At 36.9% G+C, this 20,685-nt stretch overlaps 4 protein-coding genes across 4 annotated transcripts; 1 reads left to right on the top strand and 3 right to left on the bottom strand.

The window, feature by feature from the left end:
- Positions 1-4,980: 4,980 nt before the first annotated feature.
- Positions 4,981-6,241, bottom strand: LOC112456015 (venom protease-like). The gene is made up of 3 exons (XM_025018286.1): positions 5,893-6,241; positions 5,323-5,543; positions 4,981-5,142 (listed from the first exon to the last, which is right to left on the bottom strand). Exons 1-3 carry the CDS (start codon positions 6,239-6,241, stop codon positions 4,981-4,983), a joined length of 732 nt encoding a protein of 243 aa, XP_024874054.1.
- Positions 6,242-8,627: 2,386 nt separating this feature from the next.
- Positions 8,628-10,256, top strand: LOC112456018 (protein ANTAGONIST OF LIKE HETEROCHROMATIN PROTEIN 1-like). Its single transcript, XM_025018288.1, has 4 exons — positions 8,628-8,985; positions 9,077-9,328; positions 9,408-9,543; positions 9,643-10,256. The coding sequence occupies exons 1-4, from the start codon at positions 8,752-8,754 to the stop codon at positions 10,176-10,178; spliced, it is 1,158 nt and encodes a 385-aa protein (XP_024874056.1). The 5' UTR covers positions 8,628-8,751; the 3' UTR covers positions 10,179-10,256.
- A 114-nt stretch (positions 10,257-10,370) lies between these two features.
- LOC112456014 (ankyrin repeat, bromo and BTB domain-containing protein DDB_G0293800-like) lies at positions 10,371-11,691 on the bottom strand. The gene is made up of 3 exons (XM_025018284.1): positions 11,667-11,691; positions 11,435-11,542; positions 10,371-11,338 (listed from the first exon to the last, which is right to left on the bottom strand). The coding sequence occupies exons 1-3, from the start codon at positions 11,689-11,691 to the stop codon at positions 10,371-10,373; spliced, it is 1,101 nt and encodes a 366-aa protein (XP_024874052.1).
- A 2,184-nt stretch (positions 11,692-13,875) lies between these two features.
- LOC112456013 (trichohyalin-like) lies at positions 13,876-17,021 on the bottom strand. Its single transcript, XM_025018283.1, has 5 exons — positions 16,541-17,021; positions 15,196-16,317; positions 14,666-14,855; positions 14,091-14,548; positions 13,876-14,033 (listed from the first exon to the last, which is right to left on the bottom strand). The coding sequence occupies exons 1-5, from the start codon at positions 17,019-17,021 to the stop codon at positions 13,876-13,878; spliced, it is 2,409 nt and encodes an 802-aa protein (XP_024874051.1).
- Between the last annotated feature and the right edge of the window lie 3,664 nt (positions 17,022-20,685).

The raw sequence follows: 20,685 nt of genomic DNA, 5'->3' as shown, positions 1-20,685 counted from the left end.
CACACACACACACACACACACACACACACACACACACACACACACACTCACTCACTCACTTACTTACTCACTCACACACCACACACTCACTCACTCACACACACACTCACTTCACACACACACCCACACACTCACTTACTCACTCACACACCACACACACACACTCACTCACTCACCCACACACACACACACACACACACACACACACACACACAGGCACAAACCAGTACGACCGTACACAGGACTATCTTGAGCCGATGAACCCATTTTCCTGATGTCTGACGCTCTATAATTCGAAAACTCCATGTTTGGACTTTGTGCCCATGGTCACTTCACCAGGACGTCATAAACTATATATAACAAAACTACTAAATTTTCAACCAATTTGATCGGGATACTATACTTTGACCATAGATTTACCTAAATAAATATAATTTCTTGTAAAGATAGCATACATGTACAAAGAGAACGCGCAATGTTTTTTTTTTCATATAAATTAATTTTACATAAATTAAACTTATAACTTTTCTTAAATAATTCATACCAATAAAGATCTGATTTTAACGTCAATATTTGTAAGATGGTATTTTGAATTTCTTCTTAATTACATTTTCTATAATACCCGTGATGTATTCTTGTTCTTCTGAATCCTCCTCTTTTTCGTTCTTCGCGTCATGACAAACATCTTTCTCCTCGCCTTCCGCGGTGCAAACCTCAGTTTCTCCCTTTGCCAGTTTGTCTACAAAAACAATTTATCAATTTAAAAATCTCTTCGAAATTATTTCTAAAACAAACATTTCACACACACACACACACACACACTTCTGCACGACGCATAATGCGTAAGCATAAGAAAACTGATTGGTCCATATACATGTGCATAAGAAAATAGACCAATCAATTTTCTTATGCTTACGCATTATGCGTTATGCAGAAGTGTGTGCTCCCCGCTTTAATAGCATGCAACAGAATACATATTTATGTAAATTGACGATAACATTATAGTGTTAGATGGTCACAAGAGTTTGCTCCACGTCATATGCTAATCTCGAAGCATTCCGATACGTCACACGTTGCTCTGTGTTTATTAGGACGAAACGATTAAGCGGGGAGCACACCATAAATATTATATATATTTATATAAATAATCCTACTAACCTCGCGCAACTGGCGTTGATCAATTAGCTCGATCCTCCTCCTTACGACGGCGACGAGGGGCGAATGGCGAGGCGCGGACAGGCGTGAGACCGCGCGAGCGAAAGCGTAAAAAAAAAATTCACACTGCCAGACGGATAGGCAAGGCTCGAGGATAAGCCAGGAAGGCGTGGATGGCCCGTGAAGGCAGAAATGGGTACACGGAAACTATATATTATTTAAGCACTCGGATACAGAGCACGCGAAGCACGCGAAATGTTACCGCGAGGACATTCGGATCACGAAGGACGACAAATGACAATCCAGCCGCTGCTGTCGAGCGAGTCACGTTGGCGGGCGAACAATGAAAGCACGCGGGGTCGCTTAGGCGTGAGGCGTGAGATGCGCATGGATTGCGCGTGAGCGGCCGGACCACTGAGGACAAGTTCGGGTGGAGATCGAGCTTGGATGAATAAATTAACACATTTCATGATCTCATTATATATATACCCACACAATTTGCATAATTAAATGATATAATAAAACTAATAAAATGATATAATAAAATAACAATTACATTAAAATTGCTATTTTAATCGCTTTGCGGACATTTTGTTATTAAATATTATAATATAATAAATCGCGCGCGGATATTATAAATTATAATATATTCATGCGGGGTCATGTTACCTTCATGGCGTGATTATCACACCGTGCATGCACGAACGCATCATGCTCGCTTCACGAAGTGATTTTGGCATACGTACCCGAATTTATACGTATTTGTAACGTTTTTGCCATTTTATCTGATATTTAAGTATTATTTTTATATGTAGTGCCATCTTTTACGATCAATATTATAATTCATCATCAATTATATATTAATCGTAAAAGATCGCACTATGTCATCATGTGTGTGTTCAACATGCCATCACGTGTGTGTAATCACTATCCCATCACGTGTGCGTAATCACTGTACCATCACACGTGTAATCACACGTGATGGCATAGTGTGACCTTCTATACGCGCACGTATGCCAAAATCACTTCGTGAAGCGAGCATGATGCGTTCGTGCATGCACGGTGTGATAATCACGCCGTGAAGGTAATATGACCCCGCACGAATTGTTATCTGGGTACAATTCGGCACGACGCACGACTTAGGCATTTTCACATACCACGTACTTCAATATACTGTAGGATACGTTCTCAAAAATGTTTCTGGACGAAACACGTCCGAACACGTTCACGTTTCGATGAGACTCGGTCACTTTTTCACTCTTTCTATATCTTCGATAGCAAGCTACGCTACGTTATGTGGTTATGTACAATTATGTAAGACAGACAGAGAGCGACTATATTTCTATCTCTGTTTACTACCCTACCGCAGCGACTCTCGCGGCCAAGAGACAAACAATTTTTGGCGACTATCTGCGACCTACCCCCACCATAGAAGTGTCCAGACCTGTATGTAAGACCGTGCCGTGTACAACAGCATGTACAGAATGTATGGGGGTAAGTTGCGTTAATTCGGGGTTACAGGAAGACACAGAAAATTATTAATTATTTAACAAAAAACCAAAAACGAAAAAATTAAAAAAAAAATTAAAAATTAAAAACAAAAAGTTAAAAATATTAAAAACAAAAACCATAAAAAAAAACAAAAAATGGGGTGACAATTGACAGCCTTCTTGTGGCCACCCTGGAAACAGATGCTAATTTATCTGGCTAATGTTGGCCGTAAGCGCGCAGCGCTATAATGTTTTGAGCTTCCGTTGCAAATATCTCAAATAATATAAGATATTTCGAAAAACTCATAGAAACATTTTTTGTAGATATTTGTCTGCTCTACAACTTTGATCTCTACAAAAATTTCGAAATTCTTCGTATTTGTGGAGATAAACAAATTTGTTTATAAATTGTTAATAAAAAACATACTTAGGGATAGCGGAAAATGGCGGAATTTGAATATGTTGTTCAGTATATTTTTCTGAACACAATCACGTCATAAAACCTTGTGTTGCAATTTTTTCTAGGTCCAATCGTATTTTGACTTGACTATTGTAGTTTGACGTAGTTTTATCGAAAAATTTATAGATCAAAATGCACTCAAAAAATACAAAAATTTACAAAAGTGTTCCAATTCTAGCATTTTCATGTAGGATTTTGTAGTACTTCTTAAATTCATGTAGAATTTAATAGATTCTGGCAATTATATTTTATAGTTTTTTGTAGTACACTTTTATTTCTTTTTTAATTTTGTAAAAATATTTCCGCCAGGGTATCTACGAGATATATCATGGATATCCATTAGATATCTCATAGATATACAAATCTCTCAATACGAGATCAGAAATATTCATTAGATATCTCATCCAAATGTCCGAGACATGGACATAAGATCAGAAATATCCATTTGATATCCATACCATATCCAGTGGATATTTATGTAGATAACTATTGCATGTTCAGTGGATATTCATTAGATAGGTATCTGCGTAAATATCCATTTAATGTTCTACATATCCATTATATACAAATAGAACCCCATACAGCACATAAAAGTTAAAACCAGATCTCAAAAATATTGCATTGCAATATTATTTCTCTAGATCTAAAAGAAGAGCCGGGTGACCGAAGACCCGTGGATGTCGCGATTTTGCTTTGCCGGGGACCTGCTTATATTTGCCCTCAACCGAAAACTTACGAGTTGGTCTTACTGTTATGTGTCGTTATTTAAGAGATATAGATATTTTGTACATCTATTACATCTATTAGATAATATATTAGATATCCGTAGGAGATATGGACATCATATGGATATGTACCGTAGATATTCAATGGATATCTATTAGATATTTTGTTCTGTGTGTGGGATTATTTCTATATAAAATAAATATATTTATTTGAATTGAAAACATGGATTTACTTGAACCAAGAATAACTTTCTTCCAAACTATATTTCATTTCCTTCGATAAAATTTTATAATATTCTTGAAAGAAGAATAAATCTTCCTGCGCACAAAATGATAAACTTTTCTAAGACTTGTGTTACAAGTATATCTTAAAACTATTATTACTTAACCTGTAACCTGCATGTAACATCTGATTTAATTACATCATTACTATAATTACAGCATAATTATACTAATTACATAAGTATATTAAAAAACAGTTTAACTCCAGAATAAAAAGTATGGGACAAACTTTTTGCAAGTGCAAAAACCAATATTACAATATAGAATTATTGAAAGGAAATGAAATATGCACTTTATTTTAATCAATCCTATTCATCCCTTAATAATCGGGGGCGACCCTTCTTGTAACCTCAGTTCTTAAAATTCTTTTTTTTCTTTAAACAAAGATACTTCTTCTTAAAAGAGGAATATATGGGATGATCGAGAACTCATGATCCTTAGAATACTAATCTATCGCATTCACACTGAGCTACGAGACATCCTCCAGATAAACGAAGCGGTTTCGCGATGCGCGTATATCGCGTAAAGACACACAGATCAGTAGTCTCGCGCTGAGGATATACTTGGCGCGAGACACTACCGTGTCTTTTGATATATAATTTTAAAAATATATTTTATATTGTCTTATAACGAGCACAGTTGTTTATGAAAAATGTTCATGCATTATAAATATACATTTTATATTACCAACTTATCAATACTGACACATTTAAATTACCGATTATATAAATGATATTAAATGTATCAGTATTAAAAAATTGGTATTAAAATGTTTAATGCATGTACATTTTTCATAAAGAACTGTGCTCATTATAAGACAATATACATTATACATTTAAATTACTGATCATATAGATAATATTGTTTACTAACGTAACTTCGTAACTTCGTGTATCCAGTATATATATGAAGAAACCCTAGTAAACACTCCAGGGTAGTTGCTAGGACAAAATCCATTTCCGTAACTCACAATACCGATTTGAAGATGCTGACCATTTTCTACCACGATGAGAGGACCACCGCTGTCGCCCTAAAAATACAATATTAAATAATAAAACGAAAACAGAGATACTTTCAAATTTTATTTATTAAAGCTACTTAAAACGATTTAAAATGATTCATATCGCGCATATTAGAATATTCCACTTATATAATTTAATTTGCAGTGTACTATTATAAATTATAGCTCTATTATTTGTGATTATTTTACCTGACAAGCGTCTCGTCCGAATCCTGCGGCCGTGCAAATGTGCTTGTCGTTAATGCGCCAGTATTGCTTGCATACTTTATTTTCTATAATCGGCAATATAGCGTACTTAAGTCTTATCGTACCTTCGCTGGTCATATGATCTTTTCCCCAACCCATCACAAGAGCATCTCTTTTTGCAAAACTTCCGTCGTAATACGCGAGTTTTATTGGCTGAATAGTCTCTAAAATAGAGCAATATTGTATTAACTAATAGTTTTTTTAAATCAATATTGAGGATATATTGATGATATACATTTGTAATACTTTTTTAGTAATTTAATAGTTTGTGATATTTTTTTTAATATGTATCAAAAATCATAAAAGAAGTTGTACATAGATATACACATTATGATTTTTGATTATTATTAAATCTGCTTTCCACATTTATAAGATTATTTGTTATTCAAATCCTTATTAACTTTCCGCGTATCTTCCATACAATAATTAAATAACGCCAATATATAAATAAGCGCAAAAGGAAAAAAGAAAAGAAATATCAATTTAAATGTACTATTAATGTAATGTACTTACTGGAAAAGGGAATATCTTGTGGCATATAGAGTAAGGCAATATCATTGTAGCCCTTTTCGTATTGCGGATGTATAAACACTTGATTCGTAATTATCGACATACCGGGGCCTCGAAGAAAATCATAGTCAATGCCAGATTTGTCAACGATACCAAACACTACAAGAAATCTTCGTGGGTAGTTCACTACGCAATGACCGGCTGTGAGAACCCATCTTCTAGATAAGACCGTGCCGCCGCATTTGAAGTATTCTCTGTTGTCCAGGAGTCGATGCACCACTGCTATGTACGGATAGTCTCCGAGCTCCGCATAATGTCCGCCCGCTATTCTACCCGAGTCTTCATCTATCATTTAAGAAAAATGTCAGTGTAGAGAAAAGTCAGACGCTCATTGTCATTTCGGTGAAAATACTAAGAACTATGTGCAAAAGTCATACGTGAAATTACATACCTTATTGAAGTCAATTATTTAAATATTACATTATTGTAATCATTAGGTGGCAAATTAACGATGCTACAACGATGCTACAATTTGGATTTTATTACAGAAGAAAACTTTTATTTGATGTAGAAAAAATATAAACTTGCAGCAAATAATAATCAAATTGTACATGTTGATACAATTAAGTAAATTTTTTTAAATGTTTGCTTTTGCTCACCATATTTATACGCGTAAGAAACAACAGTACTGCTGGAATTTTCATTTCTGTTAATTCCAGAGTTTTCGAATGCGAAGTACTGACTTCGAGCGTATTGACAAATTGTCGAACTGAGTACAATACACAGTAATGTCTTCGTACTTAGCAGACTCATGATAGACTGTTCCGCCGTCCCTGCAAATTTTCTATTTATGCAGTTGCGCTAATATATTTAGGCAATAATGACAACTAACGAAATTATTAACGCTTTTGACAACGATTTTGTGAAATGTATTAGAAGTAAAAGTTCCGGAAAGTATACTTCCGGAACAAACAGTATACTGTTTGCAAATACATGTACTGTATTATTGTATAAAAGATAAGCATGTGCACATTATTTTCTATTATTAATAGTTCTATTATTAATAAGTGAAGCGATATTACGTGTCTGTATTAAAGGTATTGTTTATTGTCCGTTGTATTGTCTAAGTGTTGCGGTAAAGATCGGAACTTTTGATTATTAAAATATTGAAATTCGAAACACAAAGCACAAAAAAATTGAGATTTTTTTCCAAAAACTTAAACATTATTAATTAATCTTAATTGACTTACAAATTTTTTTAAATACTATTAATATTGTTCACCTTCGATCGACTATACGAGTATTATCGGTACTCCACAGATGTTAGTTTTGTAATTTTTAGGAAGTGTTTGTTATCCCAACAAAAATCACAGGAATTTATATAACTTTACTTACAATAGACTTATTATTAAACTTATACAATAAAGTAATTATGTCGTAAATACGCACTAGAATTTGAAGAACTGTCGAGAAACTGCCGAGAACTGCCTTTGCAGTCCGAGACTCCTCTCTTTACAGGGCCTTAAAAAGGGTCTTATCACTGTTCTGGAAACTTTTAGTCTAGTGTAAATGATTCAGTTTAAGAGAACTTGGCGCAAGACACTACCGTGTCTCTTGATGTTATCACATTCCTAAAATAAGTATGTGGATGATCATATCTTGTTTTAAGTGTTCTCAATGTTATTACATTTCTAAGATAAATGCGTGGAATATACTCCCTGAATTTCATGTTTTCGCCTGCGGCGGAGCCCCCCCCCCTGCCTACATGTGTACTGTCTAATGCACACATATCAGCAAATTAATTCCCTTAGCACTGACACAAACTATTAGATTTATTAAACTTTTTTGTTCATAAACTGTTTAATAAAGGGCTAAAACCTTCTGAAGGTTACTCAGGAAGATGACCTCTATAATATATATGTAAAGGAGAAAAGAGGGAGTTCATAAGGGTAAATATTTATCAGTAGAATATAATTTAATTTAACAAACAATTATACAATACATCTAGGCACGGTTAGGAATTATGCAAAAACCATAAAATGAATTAGTAGGATTGTGTAAAAACATCTCAACTTACAATTTTACTGACAAAGACCAGAGATTTTGCAAAATTACTGAAATCTCCAAATTGTGTAATTTTTTAAAAACAAGATACAAACGCTCGATAATAGCAAAGCTAAAGGAATGTTAAACGGCCAAAATTCAAACAAAGAAAATTTTAGATGGTAGTTTAAAGTTAACATTAAAAATATGTGATATATATTACATTTACGTTTTGACCTACTTGATTTTTATCAGAACGTTCTAATCGATAAAATTACATTTTAAAATAAATTATGTAAAAAAATAGATATAAAAGATTGAGAGAAACAATGGCTGATGGTCAATTTTAAAAAGTCACTTTATAATAAAATTATCCAAAACCTATAATTATCAAAAACGATTAATTACGGAAATAATACACATCAAGGAACAAATCAATGGAATTAATCTTAACAACGACACCGGAACTATTGGACGAATCGTATTTCGATATTCTTAGCGAAGTTCTTATCCAATACAGTCAGGACAAAAACATAAGATTTAAAAACATTTCTATTATTGCTCTCAGTCTGTCACATAACTTCCCCAGATAGCCAAATACTGTGAGTTTGCTGTCATACAACAATCGTTGATGCAACTAATTTTGACAAACTAGGGACAAGGTGAGACAGCATTGGCCGCATTCAGCGCACAAAACTGTTGCGGGATCGCTCCCTCTCCCAGCGCTGTTTTTCGCTGAATGCTTTGCTGAGTGAGCGGTCGATACCACTCGACATCTGATCCACGTGTATTTTATCTTAAGTGTAAATAACGTGAAATATGGATCCTTTAAATGTATTTTTGCAATTTGTGGCTGACGACGGGCTGAATATGAATATCGTGGGTAATATTATCGATAATTTGATCCAACCGTTGCCCGAGATCGATAACCTAATACACGCTCAGCGTCAAGAGGCAAAGACGCGAAACGCAGAATATTTTGAGTTAACGATTCCGACATACACGGACGATCAATTCAGAGAACATTTTCGAATGACTCGAATAACTTTTGAGGTACGTATAGTTTCTCCTGTAATTATATCCTATATAATATATGTATAATAGATTGATCATGGATTGTATACAATTATTCTTTAACATTTAGGTATTGCTGAACGTAGTTGGAAATCATATACAAAACGATCAACTAAATATCAATATTCCTCTGAATAAAAAGTTATTATTTACTATATGGTTGTTAAGTAAGCCCGAGTCTTTTCTGGCAGTTGGTGATCGGTTTGATATTCCGACAAGTACAGGATATGGTATATTTAAATCAATAATAAGTACTTTAGCAGAATTAATGCCACAGTATGTTCAATGGCCGAACGCTGCACAACAAGCTATTTCATCGCAAGTAAGAATTTCAATAATGTGTGTTTTATTGTATATAAGTTTAATTTCATTAAGATTTATTCTTGTACATAATATTGTAGATATTTGAAGAACGTTCACGCGGCATACAAAATGTTGTGGGGGCAATTGATGGATGCCATATACCAATAAAACAGCCAGTTAGAAATGCGAATGATTATTTCAACAGAAAACAATTTCATTCAATAATATTACAAGGTATAGTATTATACAATAATATTACAAAGTACTATTTTCAAATTTTATGTAGTTCTTCCAAATAAATTATCAATACATTAAGAAAAAAATTTCTTACAGGGGTTTGCGATCATTCTGCACGGTTCATCGATGTATTTATAGGTATGCCAGGAAGGATGCACGATGCACGCGTGTTCAGAAATAGTAGACTATTTCAAATGTTGACAGATAGGGAGAATCCAATTCTCCTTCAGCGCCAACATTTAATTGGAGACTGCGCATATCCGTTAATGTTAAATTTAATGACCCCATTTCGGGATAATGGGCATCTTCCCGCGGCTCACATTCGCTATAATGTCAGACTAAGTTCTATTCGCTCAATCATTGAGCGCGCATTCGGATTACTTAAAGTAAAATTTAGGCGTTTGAAATATTTGGACATTTCCGATCCAGGCTTTGGAAACACAATTATAGCGGCTACATGCATGCTCCACAATTTTATAATTGACAATGGAGAAATAGAAGACTATAATGAAAGGATGAACGATAACGACGATGCTCCTGTAATCGATGTCCATGAGCAAAATGAAGTCCAAGACAGGTTTGGGATGCAGGAAGCAATAGAAAAGAGGAATGCTATTGTAGCTGATTTATAAGTTTGTAACAAAGCAATTTATAAAAATAAAATAAATGTTTATTTTTATGAATATCACTAAGTGAATATACAACCTTATGTTTTAATAGACATACATGTTTTAGAAAAAAATGTGACATAATATGACATGTTATGTTATATCATCATGTGATGTGACATGACATCATGTTTTAGAAAATAAAAAACCTTATTTTTACATTTTTTCTAGTACTTTCTTTAAAAGATCATTTCTCTCCTGTTGAATTTTGTTGTTGTCGTCGATGCTCTTTTTCAATTCGGTCATTATTTCAACTCGCTCTTGTTCCACCAAAAGCAGTTTCTTTCGCAGATCATAAGTCTCTTTCCTTGAAGCCATTTTCCTCTGTTGTCGCTGAGTTGATGGAGTAGTACATTCTGAAGAATTTGGAACAGATCCAAGAACAGATTCAGATTCGCTAAAGGAACGTTCTGCTGCTACACTAGAAAAAGAAGAGCAAGAAGAAGAAGAATGAGAAGAAGAGTAAGAGTTCGTAATATTTTCTTCGAAAAACGAATCCCCTTCGAACGTTGAATCGAAGAAATCTGAAGTATGCATGAAAATCCTCGTGTGTGCTGGTGGCGTGGATATCCTTGTCAGTTGTGTATGACACACATACCTTGTCGATGCGGGAGATGGTGTTCTTACGGGCGGTCTAAGAGTTGGCGGTCTTGTTGATGCTGAAGAAGCAACTAACCTCATCAAAGAAGATGCAGTGGATGTCGATGTAGGAGACAAAATTGTTGACGCATCAAATGATGACTGTATTGCAGTTGTAGCAGAATCTAAAGAAGAAATTGTCGGTCCAAAATTTATTGTCCGATCATCAGAGAATATTTCTTCAAAGATGTCATAATATTCCCATGTTATTCGTCCTTGTCCCGTTGAACTTTTCCGGTTGTTATCCTTTATTGTTCTGAAAGTTTTTTTCAGATTGCGCAACTTTCGGTCCAGTATATCTTCAGTCAAATGCTTATAACCATTTTTGCCCATTTCATTTACGATCTCTGTCCACAGGTTTCTTTTTTTTGTTTTGGGATCACGGAACTTTTCTTTTCTCTCCTTGTACAATTCTAATAATAATTTTGTACCTTTTACTGTCCATTGTTGTTTATTGCCTTCCTCTGTTGTTGAATCAAGCGTATCTATATCATAAAACATATTTTACAATGCAACAAAATGTTGATGACAAAGTTGATTGCAATGCCAAAACCTATAAATATTTTAATCAATTTACTCACTGCTTGCGATGTGTCGACTGCAATTTTCTGTCAAAGTGTCATTAATAGAACCAGTAACGTCCAGACAACCTAGGTTGTTTTTCATATATGACTGGAAGAAAACTTCGTCTGAAACATTTAATTATTACATAATACTATTATATAATTATTACATATAATTATTATATTATTATTATCGCGCATACGCAAGTATGATATGCGCAATAATGCATCCCAACAAACATCAAGTTACATGTAGCTTGGTGTTTGCTGGGCATGTGTAATTTATTTGAGATTATGTAGGTTAGTTATACAATTTAATTTAAAATAATATTTTATTTCTAATTGTACATACCATTTTTCAATTTCTCGTGCACTTCCAATATATCTACAATATTGTAATTTAATCCGTTATATGTATATTGATCTTCGTAATAATCCATTGCAATGCAGCATAGAACATAACCCAAGACAACTCACATGTCTTCACATGTCTCCAGTCAAATCTCACAACAGTTCCGTCGATGTAGCATCAAAATTTTCGCTCTAAAATATGGCGTCCGCTACCGCCACATGTTGTGGGAGCGCTCCCGATCACAGGCCATTCAGCGCATAAATCCGCAACTGTTCTGTGCGCTGAATGCGCCCATTATGTCTGTCGAGTTGAACTCACATGAATTATAATTCTATTTACAGCAAATTAAAAGCAACATGTTCACACGGATTTGTTATCTGTGAAGAGTTGATTTGTGACAGCAACTTGACGACAACTCGTTGTCGTCCACGATTAACAGCATATTCAATGCAATTTGAAGGCAACTTCCCAGGCAGCAGCGTCACGTGATTTTCACGTCGGTTTATGGTCAATCGTTACGTCATGTACCTGTATTTGTAACTACGTGTTCCATTTCGATGTCAGCAAATTTACAGCAAATATATAACAACACATGCAATACATTTGCTCAATATGCTATATCACGCTTGGTTATCTAGGTCTTGGAAGCCAATCCCGAGTTCATTGTCTTTGTTCGGAAATTTCACTAATATCCACTTTTCGTCACTTATATTCAACTTCTTACTCATTTTGATTTAATCACAAAATATAAATAACATAAGAATCACAGCAGGAAAAGTCAACACGTTCACTTTATTCTATTAGTCAGCGTGTTCGGTTTATGTTATTGTAAATATAATCTAATATTTATAAAAGTAAGATTGATCTTCCTTTACATATGTGAAATATGAAAAGGGGTCCTTATAAAATGTATATAGAGGATGGAATTCCTAAATTAACTTATTACTCACGTCTTAAAAAAAAGTAAATAATTACTTTTTGCTGAAGCTTAAAACGCAGATGTAAGTATTTACCACATTTTTATTATATATATAATTTGTTTATTTCAATTGCCTTTCGGCCTTGAAAGGGGGTGCTACATGTCTTTGAGATGCGATTTTTTTTTTACAATACATTTTATATTACATTTCTTTGCTATCAGTTTCATTTTGTATTTGTACGTTTCTTAGGTCCTTCCTGTGCTTGGTCACTTTCCTCATCCAATCTGCTTCTTCTCCTGTATCTTTCAAGATGTCTAAGATATTTCTGTAATCCCTTAGAGGCTCCACGCAGTCAGACATCAAATGCTCTAGCGTTTCCATTTTCTCGCCACATATTCTACATACTCTTTCTTCTTCTTTTCTCCAGTACTTGCTTCCTTCTTCCTCGTTTCCGCATCTATACCTTGCAATCAATCTCTGGTCTCTTCCTTTGTATTCTTTTTGTAGATACCTTGGGATGTGATCTGTTCTCAGCTCTTTGTACCTAGCGCAGTACCTTCCATCCTCTATCCTTTTCTCTTACTCTGCTCTTTGTTCCTTCCGGTCCGTCATTATTAGTTCTTCCATGTTCGTTCTTTCAGAGCTTTCATTTCCTGTATCCCATGTGCTAGAGCTAACTTTTCTATAATATTGGTCCCTGTTTTTTTCCCATTTTGTTTTCTTCCCTTCCTGTTTGTTTTGTATCTCTTTCCAGCACTCCGCGATTATTTTGTTCGTCTGCCTTTCTTTTGTCTTCTCTTTGTACTTCATAGCTCTTTTTCCAGCTTCTATCCTGATTTTGTCAATTTTCGTTTCTTCTCGTATCAGATATGCCGGTGTGTTAAAATCCAGTCCTAAAGTCCATCTTATATATTTTTCTTGCAACTTTTCTACCTTTTCTTCTTCTCTCCATCCCCATATTTCCGCTGCATATAATAGGATGCTTTCCACTAGACTCTTGAACATTTTCATTCTCCTGTCTACACTCTCTCTGAATTTCCTCTGTCCAATACTCCATACTTGTGCCATTGCTATCGCCGCCTTCTTGACTGTTTCTTTTATATGCGTTTCCAGTCCTCCGTTTTTTTGGAAGTAAACCCTAGATATTTAAATTCCTTGACTTCTTCCAGTCTTTCTTCGTTCCATCTTCATTCTTCCTTCTTCTTCCTACCCCTTCCTTTTTTGAAGATCATAACTTTAGATTTTTCAGCGTTAAGTGTCAATTTTTTCTTTTCTAAATACTTTCGGAATCTACTTATCATCTCCTTAAGCTCCTCTGGACTCCTGGCTAACAGCACTATGTCGTCTGCGTAGGCGAGTGTTCATATTTTTTCTCTTCTTATCACTATCCCTCCTGCTTGACCTTTCCTCATCCTTTCTTCCAGATCCGCCGTATAAAGCATGAAGAGCGTTGGACTTAGGGGGCATCCTTGCCTTACTCCTTTGGTTGTCCAAAATCTGCTCGTTGTATGACCGTTTACTCTGACGACATTTCTCGTTTCCTGATAAATCTCACCTATTCTTTTCCTGATCTTCTGGCTGATTCCTGTTCTCTCCATTATCTTATTCAGTTCTTCTCTGTCCACCTTGTCAAATGTTGCGCTTAAATCCGCGAAGAAGGCGTAGATTTTTCCTCCCTTGTTGACTAATTCTCTGTTTGTGATGTAATTCAGAATAAAAATGTTATCTATCGTGCTTCTACCTCGTCTAAATTCTGTCTGCGTTTCTGCGATGATGTTCTTGTCTTCTATTTCGGCCTTTAGTCTTTCTTCGAGTACCATTGCGTATATCTTGTACGCCGAGTTGAGCAGTGTTATTCCTCTATAATTTTTTAAATTTTCCTTATCTCCTTTTTTGAAGATAGGGGCGATCACTCCTTCTTTCCATCTTTTCAGCAGCCCCTCTCCTTTCCATACCCCATTTATAATTTTTTTTAACCTTTGTATTACCTTCCTGCTTCCATTTATCCATACTTCATTTTCCAGTCCATCTTCTCCTGGGGCTTTCTTGTTCTTTAGTTTAGCTATCTGTCTTCGTATTTCCGCTCCAGTTATCTCGTCTTCATTCTCTTCTGGTTCTGTGGTCTCATTTACCCCACTGTTGCTATGTCCTGGAGATTCTGTTCTTTCTAAAAGCTGCATAAAGTAGGCCTTTCATTTGTCCGACTCGATCTTTTTTGTGATTTCTGTTCTTTTCTTTCTGCCTCTATTAATGTATTTCCACGCTTGATTTTCGTTGGTGATTTGCTGTATTTCTTGATCTTCTCTTTCTTGCCATCTTGTTTTCTTCTCTTTGCATTGGTCCTTGTACTTTTTCTTCTTTTTCTCGTAATTATCTTTGCTGTCTTCTCCCTTCCTTCATTGCTTTAATGCCCTTCTTGCTACTCTTTTGAACTCCGTGCACTCCTTATCCCACCATTTGTTAGTTCCTATCCTCCATTTTCTCACCTTGATTGTTTTCTTACTTACTGCTTTGTTTAATTCTCCTATCAGCTCTTCTACCATTTCGTCTATTCCCTGTGCCGTGAAGGATATCTTCTGTTTTTTCTGCGAAGTTTCTTTTGCCCTCTTCTGTCCATACTCTTCTTTCTACGCTTGTCTCTTCTTGTTCGACGTCTGGATTTGCACCATTTTCTGTGAAATAAATGTCTATTCTGATCGGCAGGTAATCTGATTCAATTCTCTCCTCCACCGCAAAGTCCACTATGTCTTCTCTGGCTTCTGCATTAACTATCCCATAATCTATTACCGAGTTGCCACACGCACCTATATACGTCCATTCTCCTGCTTCGTCTCCTTCCATATTTCCGTTTAGTATACTCCATCCTTCTTCTTCTATCAATTCCAACATTGTTCTTCCTTCTGCGTTTTTTATCTTGTCCCTTGATTTCCTTCTGATTTCCCTGTTACTGTTTTCCCAATTTATCGTGCCCTCGTCTCCTATTCTTGCGTTGAAATCTCCGCCAATCAATACTCTTCTGTTTTCTGGACTGTGAATTATCTGCCGTAAGTCTTTTACTGTTTCTTTTATGTTTCTGCTGTATACTGTTAGAATTCTCCACTCTGTGTTGTTTAAAATAACTCTTCTTTTTTGAATGTCTTCCCGCTCGTTCGTTGTTTCTTCTTCCTTGACACCTCTTCTTATCCCTGTTATTATTCCTCCCCTTGCTCTTCCCTTGGTTTTTTCTCGTTTGGCTGCAGTACTTTTCCATATGAATTTGTCCGGTAATTTGTCTTTCAATTTCTCCCATTGTTTTTCGTCGACCCATGTTTCCGTTAGCCCTATGGCGTCGTAATTCTCTATGTGTTTCCAAAATTGCCTGTCCTTGTTAAACAGTCCCGCGACGTTCCAGAAGCCTGCCACGAAGATTTTCCCTCTCTTCTCTTCCTCGTTTGGAAGTTTTGTAACCTCTCGATAGGTGGCATCTGGTGAGTTTTCAATGTCCCTCTCGTCTGTCCTACTCCCGAAATCTGTCTCCGTCGCCCCCGTTCTCGTTTGATGATCCGTTACCTGGTCTTTTCTGAAAATTGTTGCCTTAATCCCTATTTGTTTTTCTTTGCCGTCTTTACCTTCATTTATATTACTTTTGGCTGTTATTGTTTTATAGGTTTGCAAGGTTTTGTCTGTACTGAAAACACTCTCTCAGTCCTTCCTCTTCCTTCCATATAAAAGTCCTTTCGTTTACCATTAGTTTCTTGTATCCTATCTTTACTTGCTCTCCTTGCTCTCTCTTCTTTTTCGCGATTTCTACTATCTCTCTTTGCACGACTCTTTCTTTCTTTGTTAGGTCGTTGTCAATGTACAGTTTTTTACCTTTCAGCTTACTTTTCTTTGCTAGTACATCTTTTTTCTGTTGCCAATTTTTTAATTTAGCTATTAGCATTCTTCCTCGCTGCTCCTTTCTTATCCAATACGCATCCTCCACTTCCACCTCTACCTGCAGTTCGCGTCTCATTATTTGTTCTATCTCTTCCTTGGGTGAGCCTTCTCTCGGTAAGTCCTCTCCTTTCACAATAATATTGTTCTTTCTTTCTCTTCTCTCTCTTGCCTCCTCCCTTTCTTCCAACTGTATCATTCTTGTCATTTTCTTCTTCATTTGTTCTTCTTTGATCTCCATTTCCTTCAGTCTGTTTTCCATTGTCCTTTTTTCCTTCTCCCACTCCTCTTGTTTCTTTTTCCATTCTTCTCTTAAGTCTTGTATTTCTGATCTTATTGCCTTGTTTTCTTTTTTTATCTCTTCTGTATCCTTCTTAATTGTTAGCATGATTTCCGTTAATTTGTCTAGTTTATCCATGTCTACCCCTTTTTCGTTTTCTATATTCATCTCCTCTTGCGTCCTTTCTGCTCCTGATGTTATTCCTGTTCTCTTATTTGGAGGTGATCTGCTCACTGGTTTTGATTTTTCAAACTTTTCGAGTAGTTTCTTCTCTTCTTATCCTATAATATCTTCCCCTTCTTCCCTCTTCCTCTTAAACGATTCAATAATCGATTCACTGTTTGTCCTTTGCCTTCCAAGATGTATTGCGTTGATCGGCCTTCCTTTCTTTTTTGACTCCTTTTGCCTTTCCGTGCCTTTTCCTGTATTGCTCATTAATAGGTCTCTGTCTTTGACCGCTCGGTGGCTCCCCCTTCATTGTTCGCTTTATAGTCGCAGCTTGAGTCTCTCACCTCTCTATATCAGAGGCACCCCTGGGCCGTTAGTGTTCGCTTTTTGGTAGGTTTGCGAACCCGGCAACTGGTTTCCCTTTTTGTTCCTTAACCTCCAAGGTTATCTGAGCATAAGAAACTCCAGAAAAGCGTCTTCCCTGCGATTCTTCTGCTGCTTCCTTCTATCTCCAACTAAAATTGCAATTTTGCGCTTGCATAAAACCTGTAACAAACTCGCCCCAGGGCGATACAGCGGCAGATAAGTTCGGAAATAAGCAGACGCGCTCGGCAGACGTGCTTCTGTTTACTTACTCTCGGACGATCCCCCCTACCACATTTTTATGCAATATAATTTAAAGACTTCACATCTTTTTTTGAAATACATGTCACTTGAGTTAAGGTTGTATGACCCGTAAGATCTCTGCCAAAAGTTTAAGAAACGTAACATAAAGCTAATTAACATATTTAAGAAGATATTCTTTACTGGAAAGTAATATTTATATTAATATTTTATTAAAATAACGGTTGCCTGTGTTTTTAAGAGCTATAGAGACATTTTTATGCATATTTTCTCGTATGCAAACTTTCACTTTTAATGATTTTTAGAAAGACTGTACCTGACTTGCAACTGACACAAACGAAAATCTGAAAGTGTGAAAATCTTTAAAAAGTAACAAAACATAGTAATTACTGTTTAAAAATACTAATGAAATTATATTACGTTATTTATTTACGTCATTTATTAATAAATTAAATACAATAGCTCTCATAAAAAAGTATTTTGATCGCGACAACGTCGCATTTTCTGTAAGTTGGTAGCATTGATCTCACTCGACATCAGCTGCGTGAACGCGAAGTGTGTGCTCTGAGCACGTGTAATATATAGACGCAACGTTTGAGGTTAGTTTTCGCTTGCGCTACGAAAATGCCAAAAGTAAAACGTTACATGTGCCATGGAATTGTTACAATCATCTGGTGTGGTTTTGACTCGTGTCTTCAAATTACGTTTCCCAGTATTTGTCTGTGCTAACCGTTGATTGTACACTTTTTCAGTGACAACTTTTCCTTTCTACATGTAACGTTTTACTTTCGGCATTTTCGTAGCGCAAGCGAAAACTAACCTCAAACGATGCGTCTGTATATTACACGTGCTCAGAGCACACTTTCGATACACAGGAGGCTCTATTGGAAAAAGTAACGGACCTCTGTAGCATTTGTTATCTTTTACGGAGAGTGACGGAGAGAGAGGTTCTAATGTGACGTCATAGTGCGCTGTTGCCGGATCTCTGTACTTACGAGTTCAGCGAGACCAAGCGAGACTGTTCTCTGTTTGGTTTTTATTCAATATTTCAGAAAATATCCTCGAAGTCATAATTTTTTTGGTTCTAATTTGTTTGTAAGATGTTTATTAATATTTCTGCAAAGTTTTAAAAGGATGCCATATTTTCTTCGATATTAATTTCTCAAATGAAGTTGAAAAAACAGTGAAATTTGATGAATTCCCATAAGAGCCCATGTTAAATTCAAATTGTTATAACTTTTGAACGGGCCTCGCAAACTTGTTCAAACTTGGCACAATGCTTTATTATTATAATACTCATCACCTGACAAAGTTTGAAGAATTTGGCATTTTTTCTTCTAAGGGGTCATACAACCTTAAGTTAGGTAATATAATTTTGTGAAGGAAGAAATCAAAGATTTCACATCTTTTTTTTGAAATACATGTCACTTGAGTTAAGTTAGATAATATAATTTTGTGAAAAAAATATAAAGCTACCACTTAGGTTAGATTTTTGAATTTACAAAATACATTGCGTATAGTTGGCACTTTTTTTTACCTTTTTTGAAAAAGGTATGTATGTAACGGCTAACTTTATCGTCGAACGCGGACTAATTCGCCGGATCAGGAGTTTGATTGAAAGGCCCAGAGACAATAATCAATCGTAAGGTACAATAGAAAGCTTTATTCAATTCGATAATTACAGACCATGCGGAACGCGGGTTGATAGCTGGACGCGGTATTTACATAAATCGGTAGTGCATGTGCACTCGGCGCGGTGTACGAGATAACAACGGACGCGGCTTTACAGCAAGGCGCGGGAGTTACATAAATCGGTATTGCCTATGCACTCGGCGCGGTATACGAGATAATAACGGACGCGGCTTTACAGCAGGACGCGGAAATTACATAAATCGGTAGTGCCTGTGCACTCGGCGCGGTATACGAGATAACGAGAGGACGCGGCAAGGGACGCGGTTTTACAGCTGGACGCGGTATTTACATAGATCGGTATCGGTAGTGCATGTGCACTCGGCACGGTATACGAGATAATAACGGAACGCGACTTTACAGAGAATAGTGAAACGCGGTATATTACAATGCTCGGTGTTGCCCGTACATTCGGACGGTAAAACGAAGGCGGGCTTACACTACTCGAGAGACGCGGTGTTTTACCGGGGTGCGTGTGCACCTAGTGCTGTATACCGGCAAGGCTGAGACCGTGGGCGGGAACGCGCTATATGCAACGGAGGATTGCAGGATCCCGGGGTTACGGTCGCGAGAACCCTCGCTACGAGCACGCTCGACCTTGTTGTACCGTGGCCGTCGGGCCGTCGGGAGTAAGTGCGATGGAGTTCGGGGACACCTGAGGACGCTCAGTTGAGGCTCATACTCTGGACCTCGTTTTGTGTGTCGCCTTGGGATCTAAAGGGTAGGGTTCGTCAGGAGCAGCGGAATGCCGTGGTAGAGACGAAGTGCCGTCTCGCCGAGCGCGCCGGCTTATATATCGCTCGGCACGGCGAGTTCGGCAGGAGGAAGGCCGATCGTCAGGCGAATCGCGCGGTGGTGGGAGCGGCGCGATCCCGCGCGCTTGTCTTCGGCGGGGATCGGCTCCCGTCGGCGCTCGTCGGCGTCGTGCGGGAAGGCACCGGTGCGGCGGGTTCCCCGCGCACACGGTGCGTTTCGAACGTTTAAAAAAGATGTGGGCGCACCGCGTCCGCGCCCTGTCTTCGCCCGACGGATGATCGATCGGGTGGCATCCGGCGGGTGGTGGCCGGGAACGATGCCTTAGCGTGAGAGACGCATTGTTACATGTACATACATAACTGTTATGTATATCGATGTTTGCTGGAGTGATTTTGCTTCTAAATGTCGAAATAACTGTGACAATCCTCTTAATTGAATGATGCAATATATTGTACAATTATTTGCGCAATTTTCCTATCTGGGATTTAAAATACGCTCTGCGAGTAAGTAGGGGAGATTGGGGCGAAGTCGTCACTATTTTTTTGGTGCCGATTTTTAACAACAA

This window comes from Temnothorax curvispinosus, unplaced genomic scaffold (assembly GCF_003070985.1).
Source record: "Temnothorax curvispinosus isolate PA1 unplaced genomic scaffold, ASM307098v1 QBEX01006589.1, whole genome shotgun sequence".
In the NCBI taxonomy this organism is placed as follows: domain Eukaryota; kingdom Metazoa; phylum Arthropoda; class Insecta; order Hymenoptera; family Formicidae; genus Temnothorax; species Temnothorax curvispinosus.
The sequence above is the reverse complement of the archived record's forward strand: the minus strand, read 5'-3'. Positions and strand labels throughout refer to the sequence as shown.

Coding starts and splice junctions, on each gene's coding strand:
- LOC112456014 (XM_025018284.1), bottom strand. CDS start 11,691: ATGCCCAGCAAACACCAAGCTACAT. Junction 11,543..11,666: donor CAGCAAACACCAAGCTACAT/GTAACTTGATGT, acceptor TAAATGTTTCAG/ACGAAGTTTTCTTCCAGTCA. Junction 11,339..11,434: donor CAGTCGACACATCGCAAGCA/GTGAGTAAATTG, acceptor TTTATGATATAG/ATACGCTTGATTCAACAACA.
- LOC112456018 (XM_025018288.1), top strand. CDS start 8,752: ATGGATCCTTTAAATGTATTTTTGCAATTTGTGGCTGACGACGGGCTG. Junction 8,986..9,076: donor TGACTCGAATAACTTTTGAG/GTACGTATAGTT, acceptor TTTAACATTTAG/GTATTGCTGAACGTAGTTGG. Junction 9,329..9,407: donor AACAAGCTATTTCATCGCAA/GTAAGAATTTCA, acceptor ATAATATTGTAG/ATATTTGAAGAACGTTCACG.
- LOC112456015 (XM_025018286.1), bottom strand. CDS start 6,241: ATGATAGATGAAGACTCGGGTAGAATAGCGGGCGGACATTATGCGGAG. Junction 5,544..5,892: donor ACAAGATATTCCCTTTTCCA/GTAAGTACATTA, acceptor GCTCTATTTTAG/AGACTATTCAGCCAATAAAA. Junction 5,143..5,322: donor TCGGACGAGACGCTTGTCAG/GTAAAATAATCA, acceptor TTGTATTTTTAG/GGCGACAGCGGTGGTCCTCT.
- LOC112456013 (XM_025018283.1), bottom strand. CDS start 17,021: ATGGATAAACTAGACAAATTAACGGAAATCATGCTAACAATTAAGAAG. Junction 16,318..16,540: donor AAAGAAAAGTAAGCTGAAAG/GTAAAAAACTGT, acceptor AAACAATAACAG/CCAAAAGTAATATAAATGAA. Junction 14,034..14,090: donor GGAAGAAAGGATGAGGAAAG/GTCAAGCAGGAG, acceptor TCGCCTACGCAG/ACGACATAGTGCTGTTAGCC.